This window comes from Hyla sarda, chromosome 3 (assembly GCF_029499605.1).
Source record: "Hyla sarda isolate aHylSar1 chromosome 3, aHylSar1.hap1, whole genome shotgun sequence".
Lineage (NCBI taxonomy): Eukaryota > Metazoa > Chordata > Amphibia > Anura > Hylidae > Hyla > Hyla sarda.
Genome location: NC_079191.1, coordinates 237,405,952 through 237,420,662, shown reverse-complemented (window position 1 = coordinate 237,420,662; position 14,711 = coordinate 237,405,952). Strand labels below are relative to the sequence as shown.

Sequence of the window (14,711 nt, the reverse complement as noted above, 5' to 3'; positions counted from 1 at the left end):
TATAGTTGATCATCATTTTTGTATATAATTTATATAGAGATATTGTAGCCCATATTTGTCGTCCATGCTTTTATTCACTGTTATTGACAATATAGAGTCAATGAAAAGCTGGTGATGTACATTGTAAGCACTATTGTAGATACTGTAAGAGAAAAAGTAACAATCTCTAAGAATTACAGAAACTGTACAAATCTGTTGGTGTCTGTAATCAAGATGGTTTACTGTTTCCAGTAGCAACCAGCAGAATTGTGTATGTGGCTTTAGTCTAATAGATGGGCTGATTAAAATACAGAATATGAACTAGAATATAGGCCCAGATTTATCAATATGTACTAAAACCAAAATTGCCTGTCTTTGCCACAGAAACCAACCAAGCTGAGCTGTGATTGGTTTTAAGCAAATTAATAAATCCGGGCCATATTGCTATGCATGCCCTGTGCACAATTGAACTGTAATACTATTTCCAATACTTAAGCTGATAGTGGTTGCCAAGTGTCAATGAGGCAGGGCTGAGCTGCTTAAATGGGTACTCCGGTGGAAAACATTTTTTTTTTATATCAACTGGTGCCAGAAAGTTAAACAGATTTGTAAATTATTTCTATTTAAAAATCTTAATCCTTCCAGTACTTATCAGCTGCTGTATGCTCCACAGGAAGTTCTTTTCTTTTTAAATTTATTTTCTGTCTGACCACAGTGCTCTCCACTGACACTTCTGTCCATGTCAGGAACTGTCCAAAGCAGAATAGGTTTGCTATGGGGATTTGATTCTGCTCTGGACAGTTCCTGACATGTTTTCTTTCTTCTTCTATACCAGCCTATTGTTTAGTTATAATATCTTGTTCTTGCTATGTTTAATTACTTTAATGTGTTTGGTCCAAATGGGTACAAATGTACTTAGCAGATTAATATCAATACTAATTATCAGCCATCATTTATCCTAGTATCATTCATCATTATTTATTAAATATTCCTATTTATTATCCATATTTATCATTCAATTCCTATATGGTCATTTAATTCTTAATTATTTTGGCCCTGATATCAATATTCCAAATATACTGCCCTATTTATTTATCTGCGTATGCGCCATATATATCTTCAATGGCATTTTTCTACTTCCGGCACTTGGAGCGCTTGGCGCTCCACAGCTTGCATTTAGAGATTAGGTTATTCTATCCCTCCTCCCACTTCCGCTCAGTGGAGCGCTAAAGCGTTCAACCGAACACTGTCACAGTGAGATGCACAGTGCGACGCACAGCGTTCCACAGACCGGACGCTGTTACAGTGCGACGCTCCTTTCGCAGCACACACGTGCAGCGTCCCGGAAGCGGTACTATGGCGCTCATCAATCACATAGGTAAGCGCTATATATTGCGGTTGATATCCTCCTAACCTCTCAGCAGTAGTATCATCAACTGCTTAATGGTGTACCTACCACGACTGACCATCGAGTCCGGGTCTAATGGAGGACTGAAGACCACAGACCGCTGTGTCCTGGCGAATAATGGCGCTTGATCACTGAGTCTTGGCCGCAAGCTATGTATATTTTAATGCCTTGACTCTATTATGCATCTGGCACGGTGACCAAATCATTATGCCTATCCTGATGGCTATTCAAGCTTTTTTTATAGTGCTTGAACCTAATATGCATAGGTTGTAGTCACTAAGGTGGCATGCTGGGGTATGTTACCATCTAATAGTTTACCACCTTGTACGTGGATACGATATTGAATGTCAGGCCATACACTAAACAATTTGTGTTATATGGTGATTTATATACATCTTGAAGTCTGGTTGTGGCTAAACTCTATTTTTGGTTACATAGCTATTTTTGTGTAGGGGGTTATAGTTCAGTTATCGTCATTGACAACCATCCACACCGCTGTGTTAAGGTTATCATTGGTCTTTGACTAGTACTGCTATCAATCAATCGGTCACTGACTATATTGATATCATGTGTATATGCCTATATATGCCTACATACCTTCATTGGTAAATACTTGATATATTATCTACCAGCCCATAAGCTACTCCTTTACATACATATTTATGTAATATGTGTACATAATGACTCCTTAATGTAATTAATTTTGTTGCTGAACCATCATATCTAAGTGACCTATAAGGTTTTTTTTATTGAGGTACGGATATTTTATTATCATTTATTTACAATACTGTGTACTTGTATCCCTATCCCTGATGAATCCGCTTCCCATTTAAGCGGTGGAAACACGTCAGATTTTTCATGGTTATTTTTAACCTTGGAATTAAGGGATTATTTGTTCTTTTATAGTTGTACCCACCATCCATAGGGTTTTTGACAGCATTGTTTTGTATTTTCCTGTCATTGTCAATAATTGTGAATCTCCCGTTTATCACTTTGTTATTGACACAAGACATGGTTATTTGTTATTTTCTGAGGGTCTGACTACTTCAATCTTGACACTGCAATACCATCTACCTGATTTTCAGTGACACATCCATCTACACTCAACCCTACATTTACCATTCCCCCCCAAGTCTTTATTTATTTTTTTGTGCACACTTGCGCTAGGGAGGGAACGTCACCGTGGTTGAGGCAATCCTATTAAGGAGATGGGTCCCTCAAAAGACAGGGTCAGTGTCGTGGGGGGCTATAGCTTTTAGGGTCGGCACTAACACCCTTCCCTAGTGATCTCCATTGATCATCTTGGATCACGTTAAATAAGCTATAAATACCATCATCCAGGATTATTACCATCCTCTCTCTCTGTGGATGCTTCCATAAATGCAGACTCATTTTTGTCATACCCTCACAACACCTCACGTCTGATATCACTTACCCCTATATTATTTATGACTTTGATTACTGTGTCTATAGGTTACTGACTTTCTAGTCTTGTTGGTACCTTTTTTTAATTGAATATAATAAAAGTTATATTTTATTGTTCATCTGTTCCTAAAGAGTAGATACCATATACTGTGATTCTATTACTGTGTGATTGGCAATCCACTACTCTGGGTATTGTGATATTTCAGTTTGCGGATACTGACTATTTCAAACTGTTTATGATTTACAGTTCCTGACATGGACAGATGTGTCAGCAGAGAGCACTGTGGTCAGACAGAAAAGAAATTCAAAAACAAAAGAATTGTACTATGGAGTATACAGCAGCTGATAAGTACTAGAAGGATTACTTACTGGCACCAGTTGATTAAAAAAATTGTTTTCCACCAGAGTACCCCACTAAGTGTCAAAGTCTTGCATACCTTCTTGCTTGCCCTCACCTCCTAGTGCCTCATTGATTGACATTCAGGGCTCTGTACATCAGTCAAGGAGGCTCTGGGAGGTGAAGTTGAGTGGGTAGGTGTGCCAGGCTTTGGCACGTGAGTATATTGGTTCTGCCTCCTTGACACTTGGATGAGAAATAGGCAACCACCATCAGCTCCAGGAAAGATACACTTAGATTTTATATTCTAACAGCTATTCAGCAGCAACTGTAAGGTCTACAGCAAATACAGCTGACAGATTCCTTTTAATATGAACATTTTTTTAAACCTACCTATAGGCTCGAGAGGAATTGCCATGCAGTGCCACTCCATTCTCTTCTATTTCTGTCTTCAGTTCTGATAACTGCGTGGCTAGCTCCTTCTCCAGCAGCTGGATTTTATCACTTGAAGAGATTCTATACACCTCACTCATTATCTAAGGTGAGGCAAAAACAGGACATCAATAGACCTCAGTAAACATACCCATATGGCTGAAGAGATTACACCCCCCCGTTACAGCTGTCAGGCCCCCTCCCATAGGCTTGCATTGAGGGGGCGGAGCGCGACATCACACGGGGGCGGGCTGTGACATCACAATGCTCCAGCCCCCGTGATCACCAGTAATCAGACCCGGAGCGAACATGTTCCGGGGTCTGCGTGCAAGATCACGGGGGTCCCCAGCGGCAGGACCCCCGCAATCATTCATCTTATCCCCCATCCTTTGGATAGGGGATAAGATGTCTTAGCGCCGGAGTACCCCTTTAGGTCTGTTGTGGGAAGTTTAGAAACAATATGAGAAATATTATTCAACTGAAAGGGTAGTAAAAGTTTGGAACAAACTTCCAGCAACTGTGGTAGGTAAATCTACAGTAAGTTAATGTGAACACACCTGGGATAAACATATATTTATCCTAAGAAACAAATAAAAAGACAATAATATAAGGGAAGGCAGGCATGTTTCTGTGCATGCTTTATAATAAAAACGAGGAGGCAGATATGAACAGAATCAAAGGCAATGCATTCATAAAGCAGCAAATGTCCTTTTATACATTGTATCCATGTATCCCAGTCAGTTAACTTACTATGTGTGAATTGTTCCATCTGCTGTTCAGGACTCTGAAAATCCCAGTACCATCTATCATACAGGCCATCTAGGGTGCCAACCAGCTTTCTCAGAGGTTATCTTCAAGCCGTACTACAAACATATATAACTACATAAACATTGACAGGGGCGTAGCTACAGGGGGTGCAGAGGTAGCATTCGCACCAGGACCCTTGTGCCTAAGGAGGCCCCAAAGCCCATCTGCCCCATAAGAGACCAGTATTATAATTGGCTTATGGGCCCCTGTTGCAGCTTTTATTTCGGGGCCCAGGAGCTATAAGTTACGCCTCTGAACACTGAAAAAATTTCAAGCAGTTTATAAGAGCTGCATGTAAAGCTTTTAATACAGATATTAATATATTGTAAATTATATACACTTTTTACTAAAAACCACAGGTGTGAAAATCAGGGAAACGTAAGTTAAATGCCCTACAGATAGATTTATATACTGATTTACACAATTTCAGTGGGAAATTTAGTGTGATGATGTTATAGACTGGAGTCATAAATGAAGTCAATCCATGCTGTACAGGTCTGAAGTAATGTCTACCCTACATCTAATAATAATAATAATCATGTCTACCCTACATCTAATAATAATAATAGTAATGTCTACTCTACATCTAATAATAATAATAATAATAATGTCTACCCTACATCTAATAATAATAATAGTAATGTCTACCCTACATCTAATAATAATAATAATGTCTACCCTACATCTAATAATAATAATAGTAATGTCTACCCTACATCTAATAATAATAATAGTAATGTCTACCCTACATCTAATAATAATAATAGTAATGTCTACCCTACATCTAATAATAATAATAGTAATGTCTACCCTACATCTAATAATAATAGTAATGTCTACCCTACATCTAATAATAATAGTAATGTCTACTCTACATCTAATAATAATAGTAATGTCTACCCTACATCTAATAATAATAGTAATGTCTACCCTACATCTAATAATAGTAATGTCTACCCTACATCTAATAATAATAGTAATGTCTACCCTACATCTAATAATAATAGTAATGTCTACCCTACATCTAATAATAATAGTAATGTCTACTCTACATCTAATAATAATAGTAATGTCTACCCTACATCTAATAATAATAGTAATGTCTACCCTACATCTAATAATAATAATAATAGTAATGTCTACTCTACATCTAATAATAATAGTAATGTCTACCCTACATCTAATAATAATAGTAATGTCTACTCTACATCTAATAATAATAGTAATGTCTACCCTACATCTAATAATAATAGTAATGTCTACTCTACATCTAATAATAATAGTAATGTCTACTCTACATCTAATAATAATAGTAATGTCTACCCTACATCTAATAATAGTAATGTCTACTCTACATCTAATAATAATAGTAATGTCTACCCTACATCTAATAATAATAGTAATGTCTACTCTACATCTAATAATAATAGTAATGTCTACCCTACATCTAATAATAATAGTAATGTCTACCCTACATCTAATAATAATAGTAATGTCTACCCTACATCTAATAATAATAGTAATGTCTACCCTACATCTAATAATAATAGTAATGTCTACTCTACATCTAATAATAATAGTAATGTCTACTCTACATCTAATAATAATAGTAATGTCTACCCTACATCTAATAATAATAGTAATGTCTACCCTACATCTAATAATAATAGTAATGTCTACCCTACATCTAATAATAGTAATGTCTACCCTACATCTAATAATAATAGTAATGTCTACCCTACATCTAATAATAATAGTAATGTCTACCCTACATCTAATAATAATAGTAATGTCTACTCTACATCTAATAATAATAGTAATGTCTACCCTACATCTAATAATAATAGTAATGTCTACTCTACATCTAATAATAATAGTAATGTCTACCCTACATCTAATAATAATAGTAATGTCTACCCTACATCTAATAATAATAATAATAGTAATGTCTACTCTACATCTAATAATAATAGTAATGTCTACTCTACATCTAATAATAATAGTAATGTCTACCCTACATCTAATAATAATAGTAATGTCTACTCTACATCTAATAATAATAGTAATGTCTACCCTACATCTAATAATAATAGTAATGTCTACTCTACATCTAATAATAATAGTAATGTCTACCCTACATCTAATAATAATAGTAATGTCTACCCTACATCTAATAATAATAGTAATGTCTACCCTACATCTTTACAGTCAAATATGCCAAAACACATAGAAATGCTGCTTTATTTGTGCATGAAAATGAAAATCTGTCTTTGTTTGGGGGTAATGTCTCTGGCCAATGCTTATTTTAGGCGTTTCGTTCCTAACAAAGATGAAAATAAACATGCTACTTATTTAACGACTAAAAGAAAGGACAATTGTATTGTGTGTGAACATAGCCTATTACTGTCATGGAACAAGCATTGAACACAGTGGTGACAAATCACAGTGGGTAACCACTAGTCACACAATACATGCTTAGACTGTGATCCAGTAGTTCAGTGGTACTTACTAGAGCGTACTTACCTGTTCTTTAGACTTTCCTTTAGAGAAACTTCTTGGAGCTGTCTTAAGTTATCCTAAAGCAGTGCACATATGAGTTAACTTGAAGCTTGCAGTCTCCATGGCAGCTCAGGTACACAAAGCACAGAGTCCAGGAAGCAGCCAGAGGCCAATAGATACACATTTTCCTTTATGTAAGGTAGCTAGCCAGCAGGGGGCGCATGCAGGCTTTTTCACTCTATACAATCAATAAAAAAAGTATACACTCTTTTTTATCAAAACGTGAATGTGTATTAGGGTACGTTCCCACACAGCGTATTTTGCTGCGTATTTGGTGCTGCGTATTTTCCTACCCATTGACTTCAACAGAGAAAATAAAATACGCAGCAGCGAATATGCAGCAAATACGCCGTGTTGGAATGTACCCTTAGGGTGCATTCACATCACAATTTTGCCATACTGTTTTGCTTCAGTTTTTTTTGCATAACTTATGCCTTAAAAACTGACAAAACTGTATGCAAACGTGTGCTATAAAATTTAAACTGCATACAGTTTTAAACCATATGCGTTTTTAATTTAGATGTCCGTTTTTGCAAAAAATAAAAAAAAAACTTTCTTGCAATAAAGTTTAGATTGTTTTATTGAAATTTCAAGAAAAGTAGGTGTGGTTTGCCATGTGCAAAAAAAAAAAAAAAAAGTATCGCAAAAACCATATGCCACCATACACCTATTAGTTTTTCATTGACTTCAATGTTAAAAAATTGGATACAGTTCGTATTTGGTTTTTAAACAGGACACAAAAGAGCAGTTTTGTGTATGGTAAAAAAAAACAAAAAAACACACAAAACCGTACATGACCAAAAACGCACACAACCTTATGCTTTTTGTTACATACGTTTTTGCATGGGATGTTTGTGTACGGTTTTCTATATGGTCGTATACGGTTATCTTATACAAAACTGTATACAGGAACTGTATAGCAAAATAGTGATATGATTGCATCCTTATATAGTATTGTATGTTTTATGTAGTGTTTTTATATAGAAAGGGAGCCTGGAGCTACATTGCAGCTGCAATTTGGAAAAGTGTTGCATATTGTGTAAGTGTAATGCAGATTTCACTGTGGACCATATTTACATTGGGGGGATTATTAAACACCAGCATTTATATTCCAGTCATAGGATAAAACACACAGAAGGATGACGCTCTAAATTTATTAAAGAGACTGCATCACTGACTGCCCAGGGTAGAAGCTGGAGTAGATTTTCGCTATAATTTACATCAATTTTCTAGCGTGAATTTTAGTAAATTATTAGTAAATGTGTCAGGCTGGGGGAAGTCACATCCCTTTTACTAAGAGCTTTCCAGTTCTTAATAAAAATTGCAACTTTTGTATGCCCAAAAAATGGCACACGTTTTGATGTGCAGCTATGCGGATTATATAATAATTATTATTATTATCAATAATCCATATAATCTGCTGGCCACACACAGATAAGGCTAGGTTCACACTGCGTTAGTGATTTCATCTGAAGTATTTGTCAGCATACTGATAAAAAGGCAATGCAAACGTATACGGTAATGGAGAGCAGCAGACACCATTCATTTCAATGGCCCAACCAGTCAATGTTTGGGCCATTTGCACTATTTTCAGCAAACTGGATACCACGCTTTTGAGTCTACTAAAAATTGCGCATACGGTCATACTTTGAAATAAATGGCGCCCACTGTTCTCAGTTACTGAAAAACTTAATGCTGGCAGAATTACTAATGTAGTGTGAAGCCCCCACAGTGCAAAATGGCCAGAGATTATCCACATTCAACCAATTACAATTTGGTCTTCAGCCAGCCAAGGGTAAAAAATCCAACCTAGCAGCAGGTTTAAGAATTTACCATATATAACGCTTGGCAACGCATTATACATGGTAAAATCTTTATCTTCACCATACCCTAGGGGTTTTTGCCCTCTGGGATGGTGAGGACATGACCTTTGTAAGTAACCACTCACCCTGTAATTAGTACCCTGGGTGGGGAAGCTATACTTACCTAGTCCGGTCGCTGCGGCCATAGTGACATGGAGACACCCCCTTGGCATGCTTGATGGCCCACCCACCTCTCTGCGAGCTGTCAATCACGCCGAGAGGACATCAATACGGCTGGAGCAATGGGACTAGGCAAGTATAGCTCCCCACCCAGGGGACAAATTACAGGGTGCAGGGTTACAAACTTCATATCCTTACCCTCCCTAGGGGCACAAATCTAATACTTGGTTCCCTTTAGAGGGGCGTTTATAGGATGGGTAGTAAAGGACAGCAGAGTTTCATGCTATAGTCACACGGGAGAATGCCGAACGGTAAATTTCTGAGCGGACATTCCCCCTCCAGCAGAGTGCCGGCACTAGGGAAGCTTGGAAATGTACCAACTCATAGACGGCAATGCATTTCCGTGCGGACTCGGCAAAAAGAATGGACATGATATCAATAGGCAATAGGACTCTGCTGTGAAATTTCCATTGTGTGAACATACCCTCACTCTCATACCTTCAGGCTATGTTCACACAGAAAACCTCTGTGCAAACATTGACCCTGAATTTTGTACGGAGTTTGCAGAAAGAACAGACCTGACTATTCTTTCGGCGGAAAACCGGAATTAAAATTTCTGCGCCAGATATTTCCGGCACGGAAATTCTGCTATGTAAACAGCTTAGCAGAATCCAATTGTAATCATTAAGACTCTGCTGCTGCGGAATCTCTGAAATTTGGCAGTGCAAGCATAGCCTTATTGTCGATCATTATGCTAGGTTTGGCTGTGGTTCTTGGGCGACAGACAGCGTACCATAGGCTTTATGGCAAAAGGGCTTAGGTTCACATGTAATATTTTGGTCAGTATTTTAACCAAAAGCAAGAGAGTTGTACAAAAACATAAAAAAAGCTAATATTTTCATTATAGTTTCTTTTTGTCTCAGTTCCACTCTTGCCTGAAAATATTGACCATAACACTTTACTTGTAAACCCAGCCAGATGCTCATCAGAAGGGGCAGGCCCATAATTGTGCAGGCCTGAGCAACTGTAAGGCCGGGTTCACACTACCGAATTGCACACTGGAATTCCACTTAGGAATTTCGATAAGAAATTCCAGTGCAGCAAAATCTCATTGCTGTCAATGGGATTCCACTGCACTCTATGGAATTATAGCTGCGGACTTTCCACTGCCAAAAAAATATACTTGTTCATTCTTCTTGTGGAATCCGCTCCTCAGACATTGCAGTCTATGGGGACGGCAATGTCTATGCGGTCCTAGCGCCGACTGTTTTCAGTCTGCACTCAGAATCTCTGCCCGGAATCAAGCCAACTCATTCTCAGTGTGAACCTGGCCTAACAGAGAGGCTTGGCAGTTGAATAGCAATATGGTTAGGTTCAGGCCTACCTTAACTCAGCTGTAAGGTGTATGGGTCAGACAGGCTAGTATTATCATGCACTTTATTCTTTTATTACAATATTGTGTTGTGTGTTTCCTGGTAGAGAAGGCTTGAGTTTGTTGGGGGGGGGGGGGGGGGGGCTTTATAATTTGTGCATATTGTTCCTTCTGACTCAGGCAATAGTATAGATTCATTGCCCTTGAAGTCAAAGCATCACTTACATCTTCTGGTTTGGGTCCTAAATCTGACTTACTTCTAGGTGCTACTTGTGGTTCTAGAAACAGCCCCAGAGCTTCTAACTTCATAAAGAGAAGGTTGGAATATCAAACTGCAATACTATGAGATATCAAGTTTAACACATACATTGTGGTTTTGTATTGAGCAGACATTGATAAGTCTAAAAGGAAAATGCGCTTTGTACTGGAGAAAAAAATAAAAAATAAAAAAGAAGCCTTCCCATACTAAAACATGTGGATTTTGGATTCATAAATAAATGTTTTTTTGGGCTGCAGATTTGCGTCAAGACCCGTGGGACCCCTATCAATCGTGAAAATGATGAAGATGGTTTTCCCTCCCAGGTACACCACCTATAGGGGTCTTTGTCACAGGTCAGGACCACTCGAGTATGGCACTCTGATGTCATTTGTTGACAATAAAACCGTGCACAGCTAACATATTTTCCTAGCAATAGGTCATTACTTTATTAAATTGGAATATTGCATTTATCCACAGGATACAGGTAAAGGTCCCAGAGGTGGACACAATATGTGAAGGTCCCAGAAGTGGACATCTATCAAAAATGTATGCTATATTGTGTGGATGTACTATACATGTCTGAGATGGAAATACCCCTGCACAGACCCCCTGCTGCACCCCAGTGGACAACAAACTCTTAGCAGTTCACCGATAGGCTGTTCGCAGTTGTGACGACATTTAAGGTCCTGACCTGTGACTTGAGAACTGTCAATATAGGGTATAGTCCACTACAGTAGCTGGAAGGGTGACTGCAATGTACAGTCAGGAAGGTTACTGTGAGTGTTGTGGAGTGACTTTACAAGTCTCTTACTTTACATTTGCCATGCTCCTCAGTGGACTGGGCTACCTGAGATGGCCGGCATTAGGACTACCAGAAGTCATAAACACCTAGAGGAGCAGGGCCTCCAGAGAGTGGAGTAATTCAAATTGTCTATTGGAAGAATGCAATAGGTAATGGGGATATGTAAGATAAGACAATAGTGCCTCAGAATATTTTTTGGCAGGTTTGTCCATGAAAATAGTACGCATAAGAGCATCATTTTCCAATTCACAGTAAATACTGAAGTGACACTGGTTTACACAAAATTACAAATCTTTATTTAAAATATTAAAAATACATAGACATTCAAAATCACTGGGAATAAATAGGAGTAAGAATGTAAACAATATATAAACACTCACATACACACACATACAAATAAAAGGCTGTGAACACTAAAAAAAAAATCATTTTTCCCACATGATGTCATCTTTCTTTAGGGTCATCTGAATCTTTTGCACATTTTTCAACAGTTGTAGGGAGGCTTTGCCGTTAGGGGTTGGAGTACTTCTTGGCAGAGTTTCTCCCTTCTTCATTGGAGTAGCTGGAATTTCTTTCCTTCTTGGGGTAGCAGGTTTGTCTGCTCTGCAAGGCTCTCCTGCGAGAGCTCGTCTAGCATTAGAGGAGAGTTTCTTCATTGACCGAGCTGCTTTCTTAAGTCTTATAACCTGGAAGAACAAATAGGAATTTATTAAAGAAATAGCTATAAGAATAATGTTGGTAGCCAATTGCTTTTTCTATAAAGTAATGGGAATGTGTCCAATTTCAATAAGGCAAAGAACAGGAGACCAGAGGATTTGTGTTTTGCTTTTCTGTAGGGCAAACAATTAGATCTGCAAAAACGTGATGGTCTGGTGTCTTTTTTGCAACCTAAATAACTATGTAGAGGTTTTTGTGTGACATTTAGCATTTAAGAAATACGGTGTGAAGTTACTGTTTGGCAAGTGGCACTGCTTCAAAGGGGTACTCCACTCCCCGTCACACCCCATCCTATAGACTTGCATTGAGGGGGCAGAGTGTGACGTGGGGACCCCACGAAGCCCGCACCCAGCATTCAGAACTTAATGTTCCGAACACTGGGGAGTGGAGTACCCCTATAGGTAGTGAAGTTGAGGAATAGGAGATACAACTGTGAGCGATGGGGCACTGCTGTGTTTAAGAGAAAGGGAGTACTGTTTTAACTGCTGCTAGTAAGGGCCCTATTACACAGGGCGATTATCAGCTAAACAGACGATACCGCTTTGTGTATGGCAGCGATCAGCCGGCAAATGAGCAAATGTTTGTTAATTGGCTGATCAGGTTGTTTTGACCTGCTTAAAACAATATAATATAATTGTTTTTGCACTTTTGTTTTTTCCTCCTCCCTTTTCTAAAAATCATAACGCTTTCAATTTTGCCCTTACAAACCCATATAAGGGCTTGTTTTTTTGCATCACCAATTGTACTTTGTAATGACATCACATTTTACAACATAACCAGTGACAAAACAAAAAAAAACATTTGTTGGATGAAATAAAAAAAACGAACAAACGCCATTTTGTAACTTTTGGGGGCTTCCGTTTCTACACAGTGCACTTTTCGATAAAAATGACACCTTATCTTTATTATGTAGTTCCATATGATTACAAGGATACCAAATTCATGTAGGTAAAATTTTATTTTACTACTTAAAAAAAAAAAGTTTTTTAATTATATGCAACAAAATTAGTATGTTCAAAAACTGTCGTTTTCTGACCCCTATAACTTTGTTTTTATTTTTCCTCATAGGAGGCTATATGAAGGCTCCTTTTTTGTGTCGTGGTCTGTAGTTTTTATCGGTTCCATTTTAGTTTTAATGAGAGACTTTTTGATCACATTTTTATAATTTTTTTTTAATGTTATATGAAGTGACCAAAAATGCATAATTTTGGACTTTGGTATTTTTTAAGTGTGCCTCATCCCTGCAGTTTCTTATATTTTAATAGTTCGGACATTAACACATGATGAATTTTTTATTACCTTTTATTTAAAAAAAATGGGAAAAGGAGGGAGATTCAAACTTTTAGTAGGCGGGGCTTATTTACATTTATTAACTTTTTTATTTTTAGTTCCCATAGAAGGCTATACCATGCAATCTCTAGACTCTACACTGATCAATGTTGCTCCATAGAACAGCATTGCTGCTCCAGCCTGCAGAGCCTGGCTGGGGACATTAGATTCTGAAGGCGGGTATATCCTGCTAAGAGGAGCTGACTTTTTTTTATTACCATAGTGTCACACCTCCTAGAGACAGCAAGATACACCCATGGTCTGTGTCCCCCAATGGAGCCGATAGAGAAAGGTAAATTGCCCTAAGTTCCAGGATGTTGATGGGGAGAAGAGCTTCCTGAGGAGGTCCAACGGCCCTGGACTGTCCGATCCCTAAAAACTCTCCCCCAACCACTGAGACTTGTATCAGTCATGATGACCTGCCAGTGGAGGGGCAGGAAAGATCACCCCTGCCGAAGGAGAGGAGACCAAAGCCACCACAGGAAGGAATGGCGAGTCTTTTGGGGGGGGGGGGACGACGACAATGAAACTGGGCGAAGGGAACAGCATCCATGGCCGCCAACATCCGACCCAGGACTTCCATGCAGAAAAGAATGGAAACTGGAACAGGACGACGGAGAAGACGAATTCCTGTTGACAGAGAGTCCCAAGATGATCAGAGACTGGGTGGGAATCAAGTTGGGCTTGTCCTGATTGACCACCCAGCCAAAATGGGACAAGGTCTAAAAAGTGAGAAGGAGACCTGATTCTGGTCCCTGGTTGGAGCCCTGATCAGGAGGTCTTCCAGTTAGGGAATGACGGACAAACCAGCGGCTCGCAGGATGGCGATCACCGCCGCCAGGAGCTTGGTGAAGACCCTTGGGGCCGTAGCCAGGCCAAAAGGAAGGGCTACAAACTGAAAATGGCCCTCCAGAATGGCAAAATGGAGATAATGCTGATGCAACGGAAAAATTGGGATGTGAAGGTAAGCATCTCGGATATCCACAGAGGAAAGAAACTCCCCTTGATCCATGGATGCTACCACAGAACGGAGTGACTCCAAACGGAAATGGCGCAGGAAAAGGTGGCAGTTGAGGAGCTTCAGATCCAGGATCGGGCGGACGTAACCCCCTTTCTTAGGGACGACTAACAGGTTTTAATAGAACCCCGAAAAACGCTCCTTGGGAGGAACTGGGACTATCACTCCCTGAGCGCGAAGGGTCCAAAGTGTTACTGGAAAAGCCACCGCCAAGGAAGGAGAGCGAGGAGGGCGGGATTGAAAAAAGCGGTCCCTTGGAAAGGAAGCAAACTATCCGATAGCTGT

The 14,711-nt window shown here is 38.9% G+C and overlaps 2 protein-coding genes across 11 annotated transcripts in view; both read right to left on the bottom strand.

The window, feature by feature from the left end:
• LOC130362185 (uncharacterized) overlaps positions 1-7,015 on the bottom strand; it is a 205,140-nt gene extending 198,125 nt beyond the window's left edge. For 3 of the 5 annotated variants that reach the window (XR_008891308.1, XM_056566279.1, XM_056566281.1), the window contains exons 1-2: positions 6,912-7,015; positions 3,543-3,685 (exon numbers count right to left, since the gene is read on the bottom strand). Coding sequence is in view for 3 of the 5 variants with exons in the window: in XM_056566279.1 (XP_056422254.1) it covers positions 3,543-3,682 (140 nt within the window). In the remaining 2 variants the exon portion in view is untranslated. Of the gene's footprint in view, positions 1-1,435; positions 1,567-3,542; positions 3,720-6,911 lie in introns of those variants that run through there. The other 2 variants (XM_056566280.1, XM_056566283.1) reach the window with 2 other exon arrangements.
• A 4,626-nt stretch (positions 7,016-11,641) lies between these two features.
• The window catches only part of CEP57L1 (centrosomal protein 57 like 1), a 60,367-nt gene continuing 57,297 nt past the window's right edge, over positions 11,642-14,711 (bottom strand). For all 6 annotated transcript variants that reach the window (XM_056566275.1, XM_056566273.1, XM_056566277.1 and 3 more), the window contains one exon: positions 11,642-12,048. In XM_056566275.1, the coding sequence (XP_056422250.1) occupies positions 11,788-12,048 (261 nt within the window). In that variant the 3' untranslated portion in view covers positions 11,642-11,787. The remainder of the gene's footprint in view (positions 12,049-14,711) is intronic.